Source organism: Saccostrea cucullata, unplaced genomic scaffold (genome assembly GCF_032062105.1).
Source record: "Saccostrea cucullata isolate Sc308-1 unplaced genomic scaffold, CSIRO_AGI_Scuc_v1 ctg545, whole genome shotgun sequence".
NCBI classification, from domain to species: Eukaryota; Metazoa; Mollusca; class Bivalvia; order Ostreida; family Ostreidae; genus Saccostrea; species Saccostrea cuccullata.
In genome coordinates, this window is record NW_026919409.1 from 76,347 (window position 1) to 102,960 (window position 26,614).

The 26,614-nt window shown below is 31.1% G+C and overlaps 2 protein-coding genes across 2 annotated transcripts; both read right to left on the reverse strand.

Annotated features, from left to right (window-relative positions):
* Nucleotides 1–3,784: 3,784 nt before the first annotated feature.
* Nucleotides 3,785–15,722, reverse strand: LOC134230966 (microfibril-associated glycoprotein 4-like). Its single transcript, XM_062712836.1, has 5 exons — nt 15,590–15,722; nt 11,218–11,360; nt 11,017–11,113; nt 4,664–4,828; nt 3,785–4,047 (listed from the first exon to the last, which is right to left on the reverse strand). The coding sequence occupies exons 1-5, from the start codon at nt 15,720–15,722 to the stop codon at nt 3,785–3,787; spliced, it is 801 nt and encodes a 266-aa protein (XP_062568820.1).
* Nucleotides 15,723–22,974: 7,252 nt separating this feature from the next.
* Nucleotides 22,975–25,460, reverse strand: LOC134230980 (ficolin-1-like). Its single transcript, XM_062712852.1, has 4 exons — nt 25,338–25,460; nt 25,156–25,252; nt 23,505–23,669; nt 22,975–23,234 (listed from the first exon to the last, which is right to left on the reverse strand). Exons 1-4 carry the CDS (start codon nt 25,458–25,460, stop codon nt 22,975–22,977), a joined length of 645 nt encoding a protein of 214 aa, XP_062568836.1.
* Between the last annotated feature and the right edge of the window lie 1,154 nt (nt 25,461–26,614).

Below are 26,614 nucleotides of genomic sequence, written 5' to 3' on the forward strand. Positions count from 1 at the left end.
ATATTAAGGCCAACATATTTTTTTTGTTTTAAGCTTACAAACCTGCTGCTCAAGTTTTTGAATTATCAGGGGAAAAATGAGGAAAAGAAGATTTTTTTTCCTTTCTGATGTCTAATTGAATTGATTGAAATTTCAAATTTATGAACTCGTACTTCCGGTTTTATGATCATGGCGGCAGTAGACCTGCAAAGTCTATAGGTATAGGTAAATCAGCACCATAGCTTGGTTCATTTTAAAAAATATTGATAATCTTTTGTCTTTTATAAATATGCATTTCGTTTTTTTTTTTTTTTTTTTTTTTTTTTTTTTTGGGGGGGGGGGGGTATCTCAGATTTTGAATTTCAGTAAAATTGTAGATTCTGAAAATTCTCTTTTCCTACAGGGATAATACATTACATGTATAGACATATTTAAAATACTAAAACAACCTTTGCAAACACATGAGAATTAATTTTAATACTACCAATTAATGTACTTTATCAAAGAATTGCTTTCCATTATACACTGTACATGTACATTATATGTTTATTCTAGTGTCTTGTTTATCTGTAATTTACATGAATTTTTTTATGGGCCCTGAATTAGTAATAAATCGTTCTCTAATTCTATAATAAAATCATTTAAAAGTTTATTTATTTTCATATCTAAAAAATTAAAATGCTTCATGTTCATGCTTCATTGATGACTATTCCTTCATTTTTCAATTGAAAACCCTATATGAGGCCCCAATTTGAGAATCTGAAGAGGAGTAACTTCCCTTTTATTTTAAAATATAAACAAAAAATGTACTGTAATTTATGTTTTTCACAAAAAAATCCTAATTTTTTTCATTCTATAATAGTTAGAGCTTAATTTTCTGTATTTAAATATGTCCTAAGTTAGAGAATATTAATTGAAAATATGAAAAAATAATAATCGTTTCACTTATATTAGTAATATCAAAAACAAAAAAAAGTTTTCATTTTTTTAACGACATCTCTTATAAAGCCAACGTTCTAAGTCCAAAAATATTATGTGTATATATGGTATTTCTCTTCATTTTCATTTTACGTTTAATGTCTGGTGGGGCAATTGTGTGCCTTGTTATACATATATGTATGATTTTAATGTTCCAAGTACGTAGATCTACATGTATACGGTAGAGCTTAGTCTGCATACATGTTACAGTTTCAAAGTAATCACATGTGCGTAGGGCCTATTTGTAATGTCTACTTATGACTGATATAATTGTGGTCTGGTCCTTCAGACTTCTTAGTCCATCTTGCTGTTTGAGTACTGGACACCCGTCGGTATTTACACAGGCACCTGAATTTTTATCAATGATCGAGTCGCTAAATAAGCCAAATATCGAAAAATTCTACCCTCTCTAGGGCCTATATATAAATACACAAAGTGTGCAACGCCAATTTGACCCCCTCTCGGTTCAGGCTTGAATTTAACATATAAATCGGACACGCCTACCTGTTTCCGTGTAGCATTAGGTTCAAATATGATATTTCTCGCTAAACATTTCTTCCTTAAATTTAAATCAAACGCGTTGATAATGCAAACAACTAAAATTCATGCAAACTTCGAATTTCGTTCAAAGGCCCGATTGCCATCAGCTGACGTCACGGAAATGTAATCTCTACACCAAATGCTCTAATACATAAATGAATCAAACATATGTTAAATAAAATCAAGGATAACAAACAATATGATTTTTCCGTATTCAATTATTTCTTATTTTTGTTTATTAATGAAATAAATCTATAATTGTTGTATTAAAAAGTCTATGTATTAGAACATTTGATGTAGAGATTAAATTTCCGTGACGTTTGGCGTTGCGCAGTTGACGTATTTTCGTCACGTTCGAATCACCTTAATGTGAATAATTAATGATCTTTTAGAAAAAGAGAACCATACATTTCTTGTTTAAATACTGAGATAAACAGATGAAATTTGACAAAAGTAAAAAGAGATTTCACACAATGTTGTTGTCAAGGCCCGGATCCAGAATTTTTTTTTCCAAAGGGGAGAGGTGGGAGGGGGTCCATCCAAGTCAAAAAAATCAAACCCAGAAATTTCTGGACAAGCAAAGAGTCGACGACTTCTAATGCTTCAAACCTTTTGCTTTTCATACCAATTAAATACAAATTCGCGTTTTCCAGAGGGGTTTGCGATATCCGAAAGGGGGGTCTAAGGTAACTTATTTTCTTGCTTTGATATAAACAATGAATAACCTTGCAAATTCCAGGGAGGTCCTGACCCTACCCCCCTTCTTCTAGATCTGTGCATGTTGTCAATGAAATATATATAGAGAAAAAATAAGATTATCTTTACCTCAGGTACCTTAACCAGCAGATTGATTTTCTTTTTTTCACAAATTGAAGTCAATTACATCAAGATCTATATTTATTATTACCACTTACAACACATAAATGTATAAGCATCAAGAATAAAAATATTTACATGTAACAATTTGTAAGATTTTGCAATTATTGTTGTAGCAAGGTGATATTTTGAAAGGAGCATAATTTTATACATGATTAGCTATAAGAAAGACTTAACACATAGGCATATTTCTTAAAGCAAGCCAGCGCTGTATAAAAGTATACCAACTTAAATGTCTATTGATTTGCAGACCAGATTTCGCACAAACAATTCCTTATTTTGATATTATACGTGTTTAAGAACTGCAAAATAAACTAAATGTTTTGATTTCAACGTTTTAAGCCTCATTGTGTCGTCACTTAATTTAGTGTGAGATTCTCTTTGTTTTTTTATACGCATGGATATACATGGAATCTAAGTTAAAAATCGATTTTCCAGTTTGCTAAGAAGAAAAAATCTCGAAAATTTTATTTTTAAAAATATTTATCAATAAAATGAGATTTAATAGATTATATTGAATGTTTAATAAATTGAGTCCAATGAATGATGAGATGAACATACAAAAATATTTACAATCAATTGAATTGAAATACCCTTTAAAGTTCTGTTTTTCGTTCTAGAAATTGTTCACATGAAGATCATGTTCTTGCGTTTCGAATCAACTGAGTTTGAAAACTCCGTATCAGGTTATGAAAGTATATAAGTGCAAAAGTAAGGGAATTTGACGATAGAAAAGTTAAGTTGTCACGTTTATAGAGCTTGGTTTTTAGACAATTTTTTTTTTCAATTAAAATATCCATATATGAAACAGATGGTATTCTTAATCTTAAGCTTATCAGGATATATCTTATCGACGTACAATGTAGGAATGGCAATAATCATTAATTGCTAGTTGACAATACGTCTTCGGTATTACTAAATGTTGAGTTGAATGCCACAGCAAGTGTTATCTTCTTTTCATGCATAAGATTTTGCACAAATTCTGCTTCATATGAATACAAAAAAACTGCTAATAACGGATCGCAAATAGTTTCTATGGGATTCCAATAGATCAATTTATATACCTCTATTCATCCTCTGCATAAAATTGATCAGTTTAAAAGTTTTTTAAAAACATCAAAAGTAAAGCAATACTCTCAGAGCAACTTCTCTTCACTAACTTCATGTATAGTAAATCATGTCTTATCTTTATAATGTATTTATATATATCAAGTCATATACGAGGAAATATTTAAATTCATTTCAGCAAATTTGACTGTTAAAACGTTGTTTTAATTGGAATAACATCTAGTCTGGCCAATTTTGAACTAGAGGGGTCCGGATAAGACAGGCTGGCCAATTGTCTGCCAAATAGCTTTACAGTGCTTGTGTTGGTTGTGAAAAAAAACAATAAAAACAACATTGAACAGTATTACAGAGTTTTTATCATCATAACAGTCTCTTTTATTTCTCTACCATCAGTCAGTGTTGGATACCAAGGCCAGACCCAGTACTCCAGGGACCATCGACCGTTAAGGAAGGCTCGGTGACAGCCATTAAACCACCAGCCTCCTTTACGGTTATAAAAATCAGCACAGTTATAAATCCATCTGTCATTATCCCTGTCGTGGGTCGAGAAGTACATCCCAGACAGATCGTCGTAATTTGGATAACCAGTGTCTAACATACTGTCTCCTGTAAAGGTAAAGAAAATGAAAATGAAGAAAAACAAGGAATATGACCTAATTAATGTCGGCATTGAGATTTATTCCTTCTTACACGATATCACTGTGTTAGTTAAATGATTGGTGGATTGATTGATAATTTATCGAATGTAGAATGCAGCTCATATTCACAGCTGGATAAAAGTTGGATAACATGGACACCTACCCGATTCAATATCACTTTATACAAATACACTATATAACTACCCATTAAGTGTTACCTTAACTATAATATTGGATAAAATACTTCCTCACCAAATGCTTTCGAGATATTTAAATTACGATAAAAAACGTTTTACTTATCCATAATAAAAGGAACCATTACTATATTTCTTCTAATAAAAACTACCCTGGTATTTACAGATGAAATAAATTATGAATAAAGTTAAGGTAGGAAAAAGAAATCCTTATAAACATAATTATTAGGGATTGTGATCTTATCCATTTCCAGACATTGAATCCATGACATAATTCGACCTTTTATCACCCACAAACGTATTTACTGCTAGTGTGTTTGATTTCGTTAATAATTTACAAATGTATAAAGATTCTCAGAAATTAATCCAACTAATTAAACAGACACCCACCTAATGTCCCTTCGGTCGGTCCAGCAAGGTAAAGTCTGTAGTTGTCTGTCTCACTGCTTACAGAGAACTCCTTGTACTGTTGATAAAGAGTAGTTCCATTTGTCAAAGTAATGGACACATAGAGAGACGGTCTGTTCATGGTTAATTGATGAATGACGTCATTTCCTAAATAAAATAATGAATGACTTCATTGACTTAGCAGATCAATTTTCTTGAAATAAATTTATTTCAAAGAGGGATTCCTGTCTGGTTTCCGACCAAATGACATATTTACAGTATATCTTTTTAACATTTTTTATAGTTGTTTTGATATCAATTATTCTTAAAAGCATGGTTATCTTTAAGTTTCTTTGTCCATAACCACTAAGCCAAATTCAGTCAAACTTGCAACTAAGTATCTTTAAGTAATGGGGATTCATGTTTGTCTAAATGTATGCCAAGGCCCACTTCCAAGTGACATAATTAAAAATACAAAAATATAATATTTTAAAAATATAAAGATTTTGACTTTAAAAACAATTTTCACAAAAACCACTGGATAAGGAAGTTTGAAACTAATGTGGAAGCATACTCGGGAAGTGTTAATTCAAGTCTGTTCAAATCATGATATACTCTTCAAAAAAAAAGAAAGAAAAAGAAACGCATAGTAGGAACAATGCCCTAAAAAATGTATGAAAGTTTTGTCATACCTTTTATTTTTATTGAATATGATGTATTCGTGTGAAATGCAATTGTTAACTTTGCAGCTATTCTACAAGTCTCACAGACAAAAAGATCTGTTTTTGCAAAATTTACCCCAAATGTTGATCTCAATTTCATTTGTTGAATTCTGATGCAATTCCTTCGGGTTCAAAGGGGCTATCAAAAGCGTGGGTTCTCGATATTTTGAATCTGGTTTTATCTGAAAAAATTAACGCTTCCAAAAAATGCTGCATCTAAATGTTGCACAGCACAAAAAAGGAAAATGGGGGACTGGAAGCAGGGATACTGCAATCTACATATGCAAGAGGTTTCAATGTTACACACAAAGTCATATATGAACTATAAAACATAAACCATTAACATAGAACACCCAATGGTTGCAAAAAATATGGTAGAATGCGTGTGACATCAGCAGCACAGCATCACTTCAGAGGATTACAAAAATTGCATGAATGTAATGCAATGACATCATCTAAAGAATTAGCTATCCCTGATGAATTGCAGAGATTATCTAACAAGACCGTTTTCAGTTGACTACTAATTATTGCAAGAGGATTATTCATGCCATTGTTTAGACCTCACAACACCCCAAATATTGACTTCAAAGATCTCATACCACAGCATCAATGCTGAACATTTTGGTTCAGCTACCAGTCCAAAATATTTATCTGAAGCCTCTTATAAGTTTAAGAATGTTAATGCATTGTAATGAATGTTAGACAGATAACTGCCTCCAGGACGTTAAAAAAGTTGCTGGTGGTAGTGCAATGATATAGATTGAATGATTGATTGTATATTGTTTAACGTCCCTCTCGAGAATTTTTCACTCATATGGAGACGTCACCATATGCCGGTAAAGGGCTTCAAATTTTGACCTTTACTCGGCACTCAGGGCCATTGAGCGGTGAGGGATATTTATCGTGCCAACGCCTGCCACTGACACGGGGCCTCGGTTTTTAAGGTCTCATCCGAAGGACCCGCAACTTTCACTTCAATGTGCCAAGCGCATGGCGAAGGAACAGTTGCTACCCATTTCAACCACTAGGTCAGTCGCGGCCGAGATACGAACTCACGACCTCCCGATCACGGAGCGAGCGCTCTGCCGACTGAGCTACTGTGAACGGTGCAATGATATAGAAAACGATATTACAAGAAAGTCAGATTGATTTGGTTCGAATTCAATTCCATGGATTTTGGTGGAAAAAGGTACTCTAACCATGTTTTGCTTTCACATTTCTATTCAATTTTGCATCATCCAAGAGCTGTTTTTCAATCTCACAATACACAGCTACATACGGCTTGTTTGACACTCTAATTCTTGCAAAGCAACAGCAACCTGTTTCCGTCACAGTCATCTAAATCGCTAGATTTAATCCAAATTAAGCAGCATTGGACAAAATGGATTGACATGATTTGCCAAGGACTATCGCATCCCAGACTCTGCAATAACAGAGAAAGTTCTACATCTGGAGTGGGAGTGTATTCCAATACAGTTTTTATTACACACATTTGCTTCCATTAGATGTTGTTTATGGTTATCATTTTCTTCTGCGTGGGGGATACCAGATATTGATCTTCAATGGCTTTAAACTGACTATAATTTTAAAATTGTTGAGTAATTATGACATTTAGAAAGTATTTCTGTTTCTTACGACATTTCTGTTTTATTAATGCATGATTTTACTAAACAATCTTTATATTCAATGTTTCACTAAAATTCTACTATGCGTTTGTTTTTTTAAAGAGTGTATTTATCAGAGGAGGATTGAATTATTTTAATGATTTGAAACTTGGGAAAGATTAACAAAAATGAAACGTTTCATTTTGTTATTCTGTATCTGTCATTTGCATTAAAATCTACCACCGATTTCGTCGTATTTGTACATCAAGAAACTTGGGAATTGATATGTCGTGTAAAGAGAATTTGGCTAAGACGGCATATATTAAGATACGGAAATGGAGTTTAGAAGCAAATATCATGAATATTATGTGAATTGCATATAGAGTAAATCAAACAGGTATGCTACCTTAATTATTTTTGTGATGTTTACGAATTATTTTACGTACGAGCTACTTTTGTTTTTGCTATGTCGGCAAGAGCCGAGCATTTTGTCTCAATCAATTTGCAGTGATTTTTGCAGTTCCATAGTGTAGGTTGTTAACTTAAATGCTTTAATTGTGTAAACATATGTAATAGATTATTATTCTAGTGTGCATAAGAATGCATAGTGTGTTAAGATGCATTATTTCTCCATTTGTCGGTTGGCTGACATGACCTATTTTCTGCATAGTGCGCAGATTTGTGATAGCGATGTTTGCAATTGAAATGTTGTATATGCATACATTATCGAAATGAATCGAATTCACCTTTTTTCTACATAATTGATGTGAAGTCAAGTTTATTTGTGTAGTAATTGAACAAAACATGATACACGTGGTTGCTAATTGATTTTAAAAAAAGTATGGAAGCCAGTTGTGATCTTTATTACATAAGATATTGGAAAACTATTTAAACACATTATGGTCAAAATTGGAAATTCTGAATTATCTTGTCAATATCAACACATTTTATTGATCCTTTATAATTGATTGTTTGCTTTGTTTGATTTTAGCTTTTTACTAATAAAGAAATGGGACACAGTGTGTTCAAGTGAAGTCGTTCCCTAACAAATTTCATCGCTTATTGTCTCCTTCGAAGACATTCAACTATACATGTCCACGTCGGCCCTTCCTCTGTCATTCGTGAGAAAAATAATGCACAAGAACATCAGTAACTGGATATTTCATAACATAAGATTTGTACAGATTGAAAGTTTGCCTTCTACAATACCTGGAAAGTGCTGCTAGAATCCTTCGTTAAGCAATATGTCACGAAAAATCTCGAGCGAATAGTAATAAAATTCAAAACATCGGGAAAGATTTCTTGCGAATGTGTGAAATAATTACGTTGCTGAATTGACAGTGGGATTCTAGCAGTAATTTGCAAGTATAAAAGATGTTTTTGACGAAATTATTTACTCAAAGAAGTTAGTAGATTTCGGGGTACTGTTGTTCTGTTAGCTTTTTTATTAAGGAGCATTTTGCTATTAATAGAAGTCACGTGATGCCGTGGCAATTGTGCAAGTCTTTGTGTTAAACACTCTTTTCTCTTTATGCAATTATTAATAATAATTTACGTTTATGAGCGGTTTTGATAAATTATCAAACTTCATTTTCTTTAAGAAAGTCTAAATTTCACGAGAAATGATTATTATGCTTCCTTGACATACTGTATAGGGGGAAAATAAGTCGCGGTGTTAATATTCGCTATATTCACGGTGTTAACAAATCCGTGAATTCAAGAAACAGTGAATAAATTTTCAATAATCTCCATGTTTTATTTGGAAAATTGAGGATAGACTACGATAGATTTATATAGGTGTTCGTGCAGTCCATAGTCATTTCAGTAATTGCGAGTAGTACTGTCAATCAATTAATTTTAATTATCACGCTTTACTTTTATTCAAATCGGCAGATAATAATTTGTGTTTGTTCAAAAGCTGTTTTAATAGCCAACGCTACATGTTTCATCAATCAAAACACGTGGGCCATGGGTTTTGATTACGGTTTATTCCCCGAATGGCTACTGGAATAAAACAACAAGTAATTATCACACTCAATTAAGGGGCCTTCTAAGGGGTACAGGTAGACTTACCGGTATGAATAATCTACCATAATTGAAACAAAATAAAATGGAAATTCTTCTCATTTTATTTTAATTTGAGCACTAAATAAATATTTTGTATACATATTTTTTAAATAAATAATTTTACAAGCACAAATCATATTAAAAACTATATTATCTTGAAGTTCTATTGATTAGCAGCACTGATTTTCACATTATATCTGAGATAACACTGTTTCACTTTCATATAACACATATTTACAATTTATTTAGTCCATCTCCGTATATTTCTTTGCAACTAAAGGATTGCTATGAAAGGTGAAGAAGTTCATAAACTTCATCTGGATTTTATGATTATTTAATAGAATGTTTTGATAATTCAAAATGATAGATAAATGAAATAAATTAAACAAAACTTTATAGAAACACTTTATTTATCATACATATATATCTACCGGTATATTATTTAAAAAAAAGAAAGAAAAGAAAGAGTTTGAAAATGTAGCACAAAAAGGGATAATAATTTTTAAGTTCTCAATCAATACTATTAATAATTTGGGGAAAAAATTGAATTAAAGGTACAATAAAAATTTCACTTTTCTTAAATCTTAATTTTATCTACTCATATTTATATATATTTTTATTCAGTATATTTCGAAAAATATAAAACTCTCTGAATTAAAATATAATTGAATGAATATATCTGATTTACAAAATATTGCTTATCCAGGTAAACACAGGTAAGTCTACCTGTACCCCTTAGAGGGCCCCTTAATTGAGTGTGATAATTACTTGTTGTTTTATTCCAGTAGCCATTCGGGGAACACACCTTGATTACCCGTGCATAACTAATGTACCACGTGAATTTGTTACCTGCATTCTCAGGCATATTAGTTCATGTAGTTTTTATCTACATTTTGGTTTATCATTCAAATATCGAACTTACTGACGAAGGAAGTGTGGAAGGATATTATTTCGTAAAACTACATAAAAAGTTTTATTTCCGTCCTTCGCTGCGTTGTGTTGAAGATCTCGGGTGCACATGCACTCATCGTAATAGCATATAGGAAAGTCATTTAACGTTTAGGGACTATTAATAACTGCACTTGTGTAAATTAATTATTTATAAAATCTAACATTTTTATAATAACTTACCCTGTTCGTGAAATAAAGACATGACGCTGATTAATGTCGTTTACATGTAGCTATGGTATGGATTAAATAGAGGCAATGGAAGTAACTTTTATTACATACCAAATTCCGCGAATTCAAGAAACCGCGATCATGTCAGATGAGAGAAAACCGTGAAAATTACAACCCGTGAAATTAATCCCCTATACAGTACCCGCAAAAGGGAAAAATCTTTTTAAAAAAACTTTTCTCAACAATTTCACAGCCATGATTGATCATTTTTCTTTTGAAGCGTCCTTAGGTGATGTAGATTCAAGTTTGAACAAATCATTACCCCTGGGGGTAGGGTGGGGCCACAATATTATAATATACAATAGAATTATTATATATTACAAAAGTCATTGTATAAATTATATAAAATTAAATATTTTGTCAAGCAATCACTGATCTTTATAGCCTTTTAATTGCTTTCAATCACATAAGATTATGTTGTACATGAATGTTAATAAATTTTGAATTTCAGAGAAACAAATACTTGTATACATTTTTAAGGAATACAAGTAGGAGTTAATGCTCTTTTATCATTTCATTTGAAAAGTTAATTATTAATTGATAGAATTACAGTTCCTGCAATAAGGAAGTCTGATATTAGATTCACGGTATTAAGTAAACTATATTTTTTTCATTTTTGTAACGCAGCACTTTAGTTAGACTACTGTTAAATGCAATATGCATTCCTGACATCGCATAGCATGTATCTTATACTAATTATATTATAAGTAAAAATATTTTGCATAATATTTTTAATCAATTGAGACTTTATATCCATTACAAGTATTAAATATTTGAATTATACCTATCCAGTAAGACGAATATGCAGAACCAAATCCTTCTTTGTACTCATTCCAAAATCTGTCGAAATCAATCGATCCATTTACACGCCTCTGTATAGCCTATTGTATTAAAAAAAAGATCATTAACATTGCTTCATAGGGTTTGTAGTCATACATTCTATCTGTTATAATTTATGCATAGATAAATTAATTATCACACTAACCGTCCATCCTCCATCTTTTGTATCCATATCACAGAAAACTTCCACTGGATTGTTGTACCAGGGGTAGATCGTATAAATACAGGACGCAGTAAACCCGACAGCAAGCAGACTTTTACAATCTTTCGGACGAAAATTCTCTAAAACTTTATCAAGAAAAATCAATAATTATATTTCTTTAGACACAAAATGCTATATATAATACAGATATAGAAAAAGGAAGTTAAAATTTATTGCAATAACTTTTCAATTTAAGGTATCTACATAGAATAAACCTATACCATTCAGTCAATTAAAAAGTCACTGAAAGGTCAACCTTGAATTTTTTTTATAGCTTATAACTGCAAACAATTGGAAAAGAAATCCGAATAAAAAATTCAGACAAATTGTTAACTGCCACATTCTTTACCCAGATACTGGAACTTTTACTATACCACCGTGCCACAGCGTTACTATGATGCAATTATTCCGTAACGTATGATGAAACGAGTCCTTATGGCGTTTTTACATGGAGATTTGACCATGGTAAGTTAATGTCGTATTTGTATGGCTTAAACGCAAAATAGCCCTAGATGTAATTGTGTTAGCCTTTGCAATATAGGAATGACACAGGCATCTGTTGACATAACGGACAATGTCCAGTGATGCGCCGTTTTCTTAAACACTTTGCACTTTCATAATAAAGAGGTTTAAAAGTTTATTCATAGAACTTTTTTTCAAATCAATTTACAAGTTCAGCTACAAGTTTACTTTAATGGAAATTTGTTGTTTTCCCATTTCACTCTAGAATTGTGATGAAAATATTTATTTAATCGCTTTTAACATGGGTTTTTAGAAGTAACGTATGATGCAACGATTCCCATCATAAGTAACGTGCGATGCAACTATTCTTTAACAATCGTATTATTAGACAGATGTGGAATTTTTTTTACTATGACACGTTTCAAAGTAGGGTCATAGAATTACTCTTTGCATTTTTTTAAAAGAACGGCTAAAAGAAAAAAGTACAGCAAAAATAAAGTCATTTCATCCCCTTGCCCAACTCCGAAAAGAAGAAAATTTTCTACCCTATTTTTAACCCAAAATCAATATGTTGATACTCCAAACAGAAACATTGTAAAAACTCCATGAGGAATCCTTTCATATCATCAAGTTACATGATATGCACTAATATTGAGTCTATGCAAGACAAAGAACTGCTTTAAAAAGAACTGGTTCATAGACGCCTACACGTTAGAAGAAACCACGAAAAGGGATTTGTGTACTATCATACACTATCAATCAAGAGTACTGTATATGAAAATCCTACCAATAACCATGAGTGAATTATGTTTTAAGTTAGTTATCGTAACTTAAAAGTAAGTGAAAAATCATTTTAAAATATTTTTTTGTTGCCTCGATATACAGTCTTGCATAATAACAATATGACCTAAATTTGTGCGAAAAACCTTAGAAAAACAAAATGTGTTTGTGAAACACTGATGCCTCCGTATGGCAACAAATTACCGAAGATTTAACTTTTCTTTTATACAAACTCACTGGAAATACAGCTTTAAAATATGAAATCAGGTCAGAGAAAACATTTTTCATCAGTTTGGAAATCTTGGTATCCAATGAAGGGTCTATAATAAAATATGTATAGTATGAGGTCACTAGCAAAAGATATGGACTAGCCATCAGCGTTCAAAAGAAATGACCGTGGTTAACGTTTTTTCATAAGTATGAAAATCTCCAAAGTCAAGGTTAAAAGGTCAAGGTAATTGATATCCAACGAAAGGTCTTGCCACGGGGAAAAGGTATATAAAGTATGGAAGTCCAAGTCCTAAACGTTCAGAAGGTATGGATAAGGTAAAAAAATAAGTAGGTCAAACTCCAAGATCAAGGTCATAGATTCAAACGTCTTGCTATCAAATGAAAGGTCTTGTCACAAGCATTAAATATTCAAAGTATAAAAACACTAGCCCTAACCCTTTAAAAGTTCTAGTCAAGGTTTGCTTTTTTAAAGAAGATCAAACTCCAAGGTAAAAGTCTAAGTTCTGGGTATCCAATGAAGGGTATTTTTACAAGAAATATATATGTGAAGTATAAAAGCCCTACCCCTTATCGTGTTAAAGTTATGGCCAAGGCTAAAGTTTTTTCCTAAGTTCAGAAATGTCCAAGGTCAAAAGGTAAAGGTTGTTGGTATCCAAGATAGGTAGAGAGGTCTCTCCACAAAGAATACATATATGTGAAGTATAACTGTCATGGTATCTATTGTTTAAAAGGTATGGCAAAAGTAAAAGTGGGTCAAACGCCGAGGTCAAGGTCAAAAGGTCAATTTTGAGGGTACTCAAAAAAGGTCTTTTTTTGTTGATGTGTGAAGTTTCATATCATTCGATTAAATAGAAATCAATTTACTTCATTTTAAAATCAACATGTTTTGTATCTGTTTTGCACACTTAACGTCAATGTAACGTCAAAACATAGCGCCAAGAATTTCTAAAAAAAATACTATCCCTATACATTTCATACAGTATAATCCAATACCCTCTCATTGAATCCTTGTTCTAATACTTGGCATTTATTTTTTAAGAATTGCTCTAGTTGTATAATTTCCTTTGTTTAGGTTTTAATTTATTTTATTACTTAACTATGCTTTCACAGGATACGTGACTCTAAAGCGTCTATGGCTGTACTCGACGTTCCAGCTTTTTAAAGTTTTTGTTCACATTTTTACAGTAAAACCATAGGTTTACTGATTGTTTTCATCCGATATAGAGTCTCTGTCACTGAAAAACCGCCTGTAATATTTGTACACACATGCACAACTCGCTTGTGACATATTTTCTTGATTCCTCTAACATTTTTAGAGTTTATTCAGGGATTTTCCTGATTAAAACACCAAATTGCATCGTTACCTGCTGCTCCGTGACGTTCTAAACCGTCATCTTTTTTGTCGTTTTTAACAAGGACTGCCTATCTTCTCAAGATGACTTCTTTTCAACAAAGCAAAATATAAAGCCATTATTTGGTATACAAATGGGTGTAACAATTCTTTATTTGAATTTCTAGGTTGTTTTTCGTTTTTGCTCCATTTTACAGAGAATGCGACTACAGATATTACACAGTGTATTGTCTGTAACTTACTAAATTTTGACCTGCTCCGCGATCCAATTTTTGCATTTTTAAAATCTTGATAAGTTATGAATAAATCGTAATATTGTGGAAAATATTTATACAGATCATTTGGATTTATTGTAAAAATATTTCTACCAAATTTGGATAACATATGACATCAAATAAAAAAGATATAACAGTTGTCCACGAACTTTTCGAACAACCCTCGTATTTGAAAAAAGAAAAGTATTGTTTTTTTAGATAATTTTCCTGTTTCATATTTGTAAAGTAATAAAAATCAGGCAGATTCAGATGTGAAGAAGCAGTATTTCTGTAGGGAAAAAAGAAAAATAAACATTTTATCAAATTATGAGAGTTATGAGAAATAATTTTTTTTTTCAAGAGAACAAGAGAACAAGATGGGCAGAGATATACTAATTATACATGTGATCTTAAGTTCATTTGCATATCAAGATGTCTGCATGTCTATAATATAAAATTTCATTCAATAATTGGAAATTTCATCATAATTTTCTTTTGAAATCCTTCAAGGTATAATGTTTCATGGGATTTCTTTGTTATGACGAAGTCAGGATTTTTACAAATTGTTTATTGTTAACTACATAAGTACCGGTTTACTTAAAGAAAAGATTATGCTTGAGATAATAATAAAATAATGCTTTAAACTAATCTCGTTAATTTGTTTATTATTAACTGCACAAGTACTGATTTACATATGGAAAAGGTTATGTTTGAAATAAAAAAAAAATAGTTATGCTTTGAATTAATTCCTTTAAACGGAACTTACGTATTTCCTAATGTAATGCAGAAGAGGAATGCATGTCTACATTATGGCATCAGAATAAAAATTTTACAGAATTTCATTCCTTTATTTATAGTTTTGAAAATTGCCACAAAAATCGATGAAATACCCCAAACATACTTTAAATTACAGGTACTGTAGACGTACTTTTTTTTCACGGAGTCTTAATCCGCGTGTTTGAAATTACGCAAAATTCTCAGACTGTCACTATATGCCTTACATTTATATTAAGTACGCTTGGAAAAATTTCCGCAGAAAATGCGTGCCCACGTACATCGCGTAAATTAATTCCACGCGGAAAAATGTACTTCTGTAGTAATTCATTGCATATATTCAATTAACACCATATATGAACAAATACAGCACCTGCGTAATAGTGGACTAATGGTTAATTATTCTAAAGGAATCTGAAAGAGAACGACATATTAGCTTGTAGACAAATATATATTGCATTACCTTCGGAGTCCGGATTATAGTATCGCCATCCTACTTCCGCTACTGTTGAATTAGTTGAATGACATCCACCGTAAACTCGGCATTTCTTTCTTTGTAAATTGACGCCAAAGTAGGTACACCCCAGACCACACATTGCAGAGCACATAACCAGTGAATGAACAAAATATTCAGCCAACAGGCTTTTATGGAGTATCTTGTCGTCTACGTTTATCTTAGCAGTGTAGTTCCTTGATAAAGACGTGTAAAGTCTGAACAAAACAACAAATAAAGTCCCAAAGAATACCTTGTTCATCATAGTAACTGTTGTCTATGGAGTCTTAATGGGAAATATCTGTCATTTCAAGCTTTAATACAATTATATAAATGAATTATCTTTTTTCAAACAGAATTATTAAATAACCATTTTCTGATTGGATAAATATATAATGAGATTTCATAAATAGATCCGTGGGCGGGTCTTCATGATATTAAGGATTAACAAACATGAAATATGTCAGGTTTATTTGAATATCACGGTTTATTGTATTCCAGGCTGCTCTATACAGATAAGTTTAAGTTTTGGTGTATGGGGTTGAGCTAGGAGAGATTATTCAGAATTAAAGGTTATGTAAAAATTAGATAGAATATGCATCAGAATGTTCTTTTCCTGTATAAATTACGCAAATACACATTATTTTTTACTTCCATGGTGATTCTTGACAAATAAATAGTTTTTTCTTGTTTCATCAACTTGCTTGTATTAATACAGCAACAATGATACTGGAAGACAAAGTCTCCAAAAACCACATAGATATCGTCATTCAATAACTAAAGCATCTTCTTGATGTCAACTTCAGAGTACTTGTGTGTACGATCAGAATCCTTTTTTAACAAATTAATTTTGCAAATGACAAATGACCAGGTAAGTAAATCAACGAGTTCCATGATTTTTTTTTTTGAAGGAGCAGCTTTCTATGATATCAAATAGCCTGGATTTTAATTAATCGTGGGGAATGGTTGTAAATTATGACTGCATGACTCCTGAGAATTTTTTAAATAAGATTGTTTTTATATAATCTTACGTATTAGTAGATTAACCTGATGTGCCCTGTCCTACCCCCGTTGTTAATGATTTAAATAAATTTGAATCTATATTATTGATTTTTATAAATATGTATTACATGTAATACAGCAACAATGACTTTGCAGATCTTCAGATAAATAAGTTAAAGCTTTTCTTATACATGTGTTTCCTATGTTTAACCCTGACACTCAAATTATGACGTGTCACGTTAGTAATTAACAGTATCAAATTTACATTTTCCGGGAATGTTTCTGTATTAATTTGACAAATTGAGGCTTTGTTTTCTTCAGATTGTTTCAAGAGGTTTTTTTTAAATATTTATGCATGGAAAAAAGAAAATGCTTGCCATGGCTTTCAACAAGACATTTGTATATAGTATATACATTGTAATATTTAGATTATATTACGAAAATTAAATAATTTAGTTGTATTTGAAATTGGAAATATAAAAAAAAATGTTTTGAAATGCTATTTATTTTTTACATGCAAGTATGACATATTCTGGACTGTGACAAAGAAGGTGAAATTACCATTTTTGTACAAACTTATTTTGGGTAATTAATTATCATTTGTACAAAAATGTTTTTATTTTTTAATTTGCTGCAGAATATAGTGTCTTTGAACCTACCATGGCCTTTAAGTTTTGATGTTGGTTATTTAGAAATTTTGTTTCCTTTTTAATTAATCTTCAATATTGATATTTTTGCTTGTTTCTAGAGGAATTTCAGTCATTTTTGCCTAAAACTATTTATTGGTTGCCCTGGATACCAATGACAAAATTTCAAGAAAAAAACTATATTTTTTTAGTATCTTAGCATACTCTACTAACATGAAAAAATTCTGGAAAAAATTCTGAGACACCCATTTATCATCCGCTGCATGATTTTTACCCAGACCCTTACTTAAAGACTAGGCTCGGCAGCACCGTTATCAAGTATTGTAATTTTTTAAAGATTTTGCGAATATTTGATAAATTAATTAAATTTAGGTTGTTATTCACCCATCTTGATGTTGATAATTTGATTTATGGCTTGTTAAATTTTTCATGACGTCACAATTAAACTTCCAATACAGATGCATCACAGTTGAAGCTCAGTAGGAGTTTGTTCTGTGCATAAGGTCAACATACAACCGTTCATAAAAACTATGTTGTAGAAATGAGCTCACGATACTTAGGTTTGTGCCTAAAAAATGTTAATGAGGCCCTTTTTCTCGTTAACAATATTTTTTATCACAAGTTTTGCAACCTTTGCCCTTTAATTTCCTAATTTAATTGAATTTTTTTTTACAGTCTTCGGACCATGCATTTTTTCTCTGTTGTAATTGGTAGAAATTGCATGATGAGAAAGTTTTCAATTATTTTATTGGTTGAAATTCTGTTCAAGGCAAGAGAAATAACTTTCTGATGATCTAATTTCCGTACTACTTAACAATTTTGATTTTCAAACTTAAAATCAAAGTACTGAAAGTACTCATGGGAGTTGAACATTGTTATCTGAAAGATCTCACAGGAAGTATAGGAACATCTTCATGCATTCAGATTCAAGTCATCTAGAACTAATTTGTTAGAGATACAAAACGAAACATTAAAAATGATTTCTATTGCATTTAAATAGCCAAGATCATGGGACTGCTCTTAAATTAGCTGCAGAATTGTAGCTCTCCGGAAATAATGACAGACCGGAGACCTACAGTGCTATCCATTGAAAATAACTGTACATGTATATTTATTGCGCACGAACAGTTAAGTTTAGTTCTGGATTAATTCTTTCTAATTTTTACCTCAACAATTTGACCAAACCAAACAAACAACCCCGATCACCAAAAAAAAAATTTTCAAACTCGAAAATACTATTTTTGTTGTTAGGTTTAAAACTTCTTTTAGTACCATTTATTACTAAAACTCAAAAACTACCCTTATATTTCTGAAACATTTGAATCAAAACGCCCCCTACTCTCTTTAGAATGTGTACAAGATACATGTATTTGGTCCCAAGAAACAAACAAACAAACACTCTTTATATTCGATGTTACCATCACCAGACACTAGATTGACATTTTTCTTCCTCCGATTAAAACAAATATTTGCTATTCTCTTTTGGGTATGAATGTTTCTTTTCGGACATAATAATTAATTTTTATTGAACTCCATGCTTATCTATTTTATCAAATGTATCTATCTTTATAACTTATTCATCAAGTTTTGTTATTCCATAATTTTAAATTTAATTTAAATTTCAAGTAATATCTATATAGAACTAAGTATGTCTGAATACTTTACATTTTGTTTGTTTTACGTTCGATAATTTTTCAATCATATTGAAACACTTAGCTACATGTAAGTCTACATTTTTTTTTCATATACACGGCTCTCAAAACCATTGAGTAGTGAGGGATCGTTTTGTGCAAGCACATACTGCGACATGGGATTTCGGTTTATATTGTCTCATCAACAGAGTTTATCTCCAAATGCATCCCACGTGATTCGAACCTGTGACGTAAGGATCAATTAACACATTACGTTGAATCTCTAGGGCAAACTATTCTAACAACTGCGTCACGCGAGTGAGACTTAAAGTTTGTGATTTTGATTTGATTCAAATGTAATTAAAAATCAGAAATAGTTTAACGAGCTACTACAAGAAAAAAAATAGTTGCAATCATGAGGAACGATCTTTCTCAAATATCGATGATTGGGATTATCATACCATTGTGTCTGTGCATACGCATGTATTCATTAATCTTAACTGTTTTAATTATATAATAAAATCAAATGATACATTTTATAAGGTAATACTGCAATACAAGTACACACACATTTTTCAAGTTCAGATTTGGTGTTGTATAAGTGACCAACTGAATGCTGATAAATTCATGAAATTAATGGATGCAAAATTAATGTCATTTGAAATTGTGTGATCGAATATCAACAAACTTTAATGCTATTATTTTTTCCCTTTACCAACGTAAAAAAATTAGTTGCATGTATCTGGTCTGACAAAAATTTTCCAGTCTAACAGATCATTTTACTTGTCAGAGCAAATAAATATTTTCCGCAGTGTTTTTTTTAAAATAAGAAACGTTGTTCTGTCTCTTTATTGCTGAAACAAAGAAGTTTGGTTAAACCTTAGCGTTTCTTTCCTTACATCTTTGTTTACGTCTCTATACTTAGACAATCGCGTCATTGTCAAACCAGTTAGACCAGTTGTTGCTCCTTGGATGACCTAGCACTTTTTGTAATGAAGCGTAGTGGAGTCAGCCGAGGATTGCCGAATGATAAATGTCGGAAAACTGGGACTTTTTTTCATACGATAATCAAAATTTATTTGTCTTTTCTCAAGAAAGATGACAAAAACATACTATTCAAATTAAGTTTAATAAAATTCTATTTCATTTACTTTCAAATCAGTTATGAAAATTAAATTAATTCAGAAAAATGAAATGGACTATTTTTATTGCGGAAGTTTCTTCGAGTTTATATAGACTGGTACGAGTTTGTATTGAATATCAAAGGGGAGTAAATTGGACGACACAGAAACACCACGACGACCGCTATGTAATTCATTGTTAAATTACTGCGCTAGAAACCGCGTGACAGCCTAGGGAGTCTGAACTTAGTTCAACTCCCAAAAATGACACAACGAACAACGAAATCAGCAGTAATTAATTCTAAATAGCATGGTATTTTTTATAACAATCAGAAAAGGTCTCTTAATTTTCATTGTAAATAAAATTTGATATTTATTGCTGGCAGGGTTTACAATTTGTTATTATTCTTTCCAATTTCTAGTTTGAAGAAGACAACGGAATCGGCCGAGGTTTGCCAAAAGCTCTCTACCAGGCAAAGTTTACGAAGATGACCGAGTGACAACAGTGGTAGGGCTTATGCCAGAAAAAAGCTAATGTAGAAATACAAAATCAAGCAATTCGTAAGAATAATACGGCCTGATAGGTGTAGATCAAATTAAATGTTTAAGGTTGTTGCTAAAGACGGTAAGCTTTTTTTTTTAAAGCTCTAATTGTCTTGATACTTATTCAGATATAACTCTGCGGCGGGTGTGACCGGTCGGCAGGGGATGCTCACTCCTCCATGGCACCTTATCCCACCTCTGATGTTTCGGAGGTCCGTGAATGCTCTGCTCTGATTTTGTATATTGTTTAATGGACTTTGAAATTGAATACTGTTCGTTATCTCCATATCCTTCCATATGATTGTATGTAATTGTATATATGTGTGCCTTTGTTCACTTTCGTCATTTTTCTGGTCAATAAATGACGTTCATTCAACTAAAGTTCTCATGTCTTCTGAAGTGGTTCAAGCAACTAGAATAAGCTACGGAAAGGATTTTCATTTTATGAGATTAATTATTATTAGTGAAAAGTAATGGATATAAATATTGTATTGAAGTCTGACATGAAAACCTAAAGTCCTATACGTACAGTGACTTGTATTGTCAACGTTGATTTTAAATTTTACAACCGAAGTAAATAATAAACTATTTTATTCTAAAATTAAAGTTGAATTAGTAAAGATCTTTTTTAAAAATTGGACAAAAGTGACCATGGATTTCACAAAAAGTTTTTGTTAATGAAATATATTGAGAAAAAAATTAAAATATTCTTTACTTTCTACACAGATCCATATACATGTACCAGCATTTCAAAAACACCTAATGTATCTTTAACCATCAAATCGATTTCCTCTCTTTTTCCACAAATTGAAGTAAAACAAATGAAAACATACATTTATTATCACCATTTATATCACATAAATGTATAAACATGAAGAATAAAAATCTTTTCGTTTAACAAGATATTGCAGTTATTGTGGCAACATGAGGTTTTGAAATGGGAATAATCTTATACATGATTAGCTATAACATAGACTTTACACTTAGACATCTTTCTTGAAGAACCGCTTTATAAAAGTATACCAACTTCAACGTCTTTTGATTTACTGTCCAATTTTCACACAAACATTCCTTTTTTTGACATTTTTCTTGTATAAGATCTGCAAAAATAAACTAAATGTTTTGATTTCAACGTTTTGTAGCCTCACTGTGTTGTCACTTTAGCGTGAGATAATCTTGTTTTTTTTTTTTATTTTACTCGGGGATATACGAAATTTATGTTAAAATCGATTTCCACTTAGCTAAGAAGAAAAATCCCGATTTTTTTTTAAAATATTCATCAATTAAATGAAATTTAATTATTATATTGAATGCTTTATGATTTGTGTCCGATGAACAGTGAGATGAGCATACAAAGATATTTACAATCATTGAATTGAAATTCCATTTAAAGTTCTGTGATAGCTCATCATTGACAAACACCATCCAAGTCTGACCTCTAATTAAAGGAACGACAACTCTTTTCATTTGCCTTATCAAGATGAAAACAATTTCTAAACATGCATTGAACAGCATGATTCACAATAATTTATATAATTATATATTGAAAATAAATATTAATAGATTAGTTTATATTTATATGGTGAGAAGAGGTCATAATTTAATATAATATATCAAAGACCTAAATTTTACCTAAATCTATAATATAAGTAGGCAATTAAAATAGATCAGTAATATGATTAAGTTAATGTCACTAACTTTTTATAAACAGTGCATTCTTAGAATAACATCGGATCAATTGCTGCATTACAGTCGAAGCAGTAAAATGAGGGTCACAGAAGTCATTTCCATATATCATTTTGCTGGCATATTGTATATTAAATATTTGTAAAAAATATTGCATATCTAAAATTCATATTTTTATCGAAATGTTTTAAAATGATCTTTTTAGAGATCTTAGATTGACATCACTTTATATACAATATAGATAATAATAAGAATTTAAAGAATGACAATTTACTTCATAATGTTTTGTCAAACAATACATACCTTCATTAATTTTAAACAATGAAAAACTGATATATACTTTTTTTACATAAAAGTGATCATTTTGAAAGTATTTTAGTAATATAAAAGCATAAAAAGTAAAGCAATACTCTCAATGTATACTTACTTCACTTACATGTACAAAACAAACTTTAATAAATAATGTCTTGTCTTTATGATGTATATTTTAAAATCTTTTCTTATACAACGCGATATTTCAATAAATATTTTTCCTTAAACATTGTTTTAATCAAGATGACATATTTTTCAGGCAATTTTGAACTAGAGGGGTCTGAATAAGATAAGTTGTACTGCATATGGCAGGAAACCAATTTCTGCATAAAAGCTTTGCAGTGTCTGAGTTAGTTTTGATAAAAAAAAACGGCAATTAAAAAAATTCTGACAAAAAATATCATTGATCAGTATTAACGAGTTTTTATCATCATAACAGTCTCTTTTATATCTTTATTATGAATCACTGTAGGAAACCAAGGATCGGCCCAGGATCCTGGAGACCATTGACCGTTAAGGAAGGCTAGGTGACAGGTGTTAAACCACCAGCCTCCTCTACGGTCACTGAGAGCAGCACAGTTAACAGTATTATTGTCATTATCTCTGTCTGGGGTGGAGAAGTACATCCCAGACAGATCGGCCCATGATTTCCCTGTGTCAATCATACTGTCACCTGTACAAGTGAAGAAAATGAAAATTATGAAAAATAAGGAATATGGCCCCGTAAATGTCGGTAATGAGATTCCATTCCTTCTTACACAATATCGTTGTGTTAGTTAATCAATTTATAATTTGATTGATAATTTATCCAATGTAACTCTCATCTTCACGGCTGGATAAAAGTTGAATAACATGAATAAAATATATTTACTGCTAGCGTTTTTGATTTTGTTAATAATTTACATATGTATAAAGATTGCAAGGAAGCGGTCTGACGACCCACCTAAGGTCCCCTCCGATGGTCCACCAAGGTAAAGTCTGTAGTTATCTGTCTCGTTGTTCACAGAGAATTCACCGTACTGTTGATATAGAGTTGTTCCATTGGTCAGAGTAATAGACACATAGAGAGACGGTCTATTCTTAGTTAATTGATGAATGACGTCATTTCCTAAAATAGAATAGTGAAGGACATGGCATGGTCAACTTTCTTGAAATAGATCTATGTTAAGGTGGGATCCTTGTCTGGTTTCTGATTAAATTAAATATTTAAAGTATATCTGCTAAATTGTTTTCATATGCGTTTTTTTTTGTTCATGATTCTTGTATCATGGATATCTAATTTTTCTCTGAAACCACTGAGCCAAATTCAGTCGATCAAAAGATTTAAATAGGAATAAGAATAAAATCTTTAATTTTTTTCTCACGAACAACACAGCCATTATTAGTCATTTTTATATGGAAGCATCCTTAGGTAGTGTAGATTCAAATTTGTTCAAAACATGACCTCTGGGGTAAGTAAGGGCTAAAATGAAAGTTCAATCTAATGGGCGAAAAAGCCATATTAATAAATATGCAAACATTTTTAGTTTAGATTAAAAAATAAATAAAATTATAACCCTCATACCTCCATTTAGGATAAGATTTGAACCCCTTATGTATTTAAGCTTTTCAATAATGGATTGATATTTGCTTTTTTCCTAGCTACAGTAAGCTCCGGTGAGCGATGTGGCCAATAGGCATTATGGTCAATGCTTAAGTTAAAAATGGTTTTCCAATCTTAGGACAGATGGTACAAAGAACTGGAAAATGAAATAGACCTCGAAAATTTTACTAATATTTTAACTTTAAAAAAATAAAAAATAGACAAATCGGACTTAGTAATGGTTTACAGGTAAGAACAAATTTAAGAGTGTGTTGCCTTTGTGCTAAAAGTGTAAAAATAAACTTGAGAAAAATATACCAAGCCAGGTAAATTTAATTAGGAAAAGCAAAATGTAAAAAAGTCCGTCTATGTGGTATTGCTGATTTTTCGTAATTTTGTTTTCCCTTATGTTTTGTTAATTTATATTTCTCATACAATTTAGCATACTTCAGGAAATTGTTCCCATCAGGTGGGGGCTAAATATGCTATTTAAAGCATAAAGTTCTCTAATCTTTAACGGACCTGAAATTAAAATGTGAAAACAATATTTGTAGACTATTTCACATTTAAATAAAGTAAAAAAAAATCAAACAAACAGCAATCTTTATAGCTTTTGATTGCTATCAATCACATTATGTAATGTTGCACTTGCATGTTAATGAATTATAAATTTCAGAGAAACAAGTATTTGTACTATTTATATATACATGTATATATATTTTGGGATTACAAGAAGGAGTTGTTGCTCTTTTATAATTCATTTGAAAAGTTTATTACTAAATGCTAGAATTAAAGTTAGTTTGATATCAGAATCACAGTATGAAATAATTCTTATTTTTAACTTGGTATCACAACACTTGGTTAAACAGATGTATAGCACATCCGTTATATCGTACTATATGTAATTTATAAGATAACAAAATAGATGCATCTTTTAAACAAAAATCTTTAAATCAATTGCGACTTGATATTTATTACAAAAATCAAAAATCAAATACATATATATGTATACCTATCCAATAAGACGAGTGAACAGAACCAAATCCCTCCTTGTATTCATTCCAAGTTCTGTTGAAAGCAATCGATCCGTTTACACGCCTTTGTATAATCTATTGTATAAAGAAAAAAGATCGTTAAAATCTTTAAATAAAATTTGTATTCATATATTTCCATGCAGTGATTAATTACACTGACCGTCCATCCTCCATCTTCTGTATCCATATCACAGTAAACGTCCACTGAACTATTGTCCCAGGGATGAATCGTATAAACACCTGATAAAGTAAACCCATCAGCAAGCAAACGTTTACAGTCCATCGGGCGAGTGTTCTCTAAAAGTTATTGAGAAAAGTCAATAATAATTTTTATTTAGACACAAAGTGCAAAATGTAGAATATGAGGAAATTGTTGCAATTCCTGACGTCAAACTGCATTGACCAGCCAGAAAATTACGACATTTTTGATAGATACGCAGTCACAAAAGAAGAGATATCAAATGCATCGTTAACTAAAACTATACCGTTACAGTTTTCAGAATTTCACAGGGCCAAATGAGGCAAAGGTGAACCTTGTTCTTTATAGGGCACAATAAGGCTAAATCTGTAGATTATTCTTTGCCAGTTTCCTTTAGCAATGTACAAATTTTAACAGTAATTGGCTTAATTCTCTATTAACTTCGCTTAGCAATAAATCATACGGATTCACGATCAAAAGTGTTTTGAATAAGCATCTAAATAATGGATCCGATTCAATGATATGTTATTACGATAAATCAATTTCATTTAAGCCTAAGGTAAGCAATTTGAAGCTTTCTGACAAATACATTTTGAAGTCATAAAAGCAGAAAATATAGTGATAAGTTTTCAATAACTATCATTATCAAAAGGTATCTTAAAGAACATGCATGAAAGTGAATTAATTTATATTAAATGAACTCTGGATAATTTAATCAATTAAAATTATTCTGAATGATGATCCTTGTATCAAGTGAGAAAAGTGGGACATAAAGATATAAGTATGAATTATTAACTAAGATCAATTTCAAAGATATTTTTCGGCCAGCTCACCAATATGACTTGCGAAAGTAATATTGAAAAAAAGCATCCATTTTTAAAAATCAATCTAAAGAGTTTCTTTCCTCTTAAAAATATTTAATTTACTGATAATTATTTAAATTTTAAAGTCTTGTTTTTCATGTCTTAATTTATACAAGCATAATATTACCCGATATCACTAAATAGTTCGCATTTTGCATGGAGGACGCTTTTAGGTGATTCGAACGTGACGAAAATACGTCAACTGCGCAACGCGAAACGTCAAGGAAATTTAATCTCTACGCCAAATGCTCTAATACATAAACTTTTTGATACAACAATTATAGATTTATTTCATTAATAAACAAAAATAAGAAATAATCAAATACGGAAAAATCATATTGCTTGTTATCCTTGATTTTATTTAACAAATGTTTG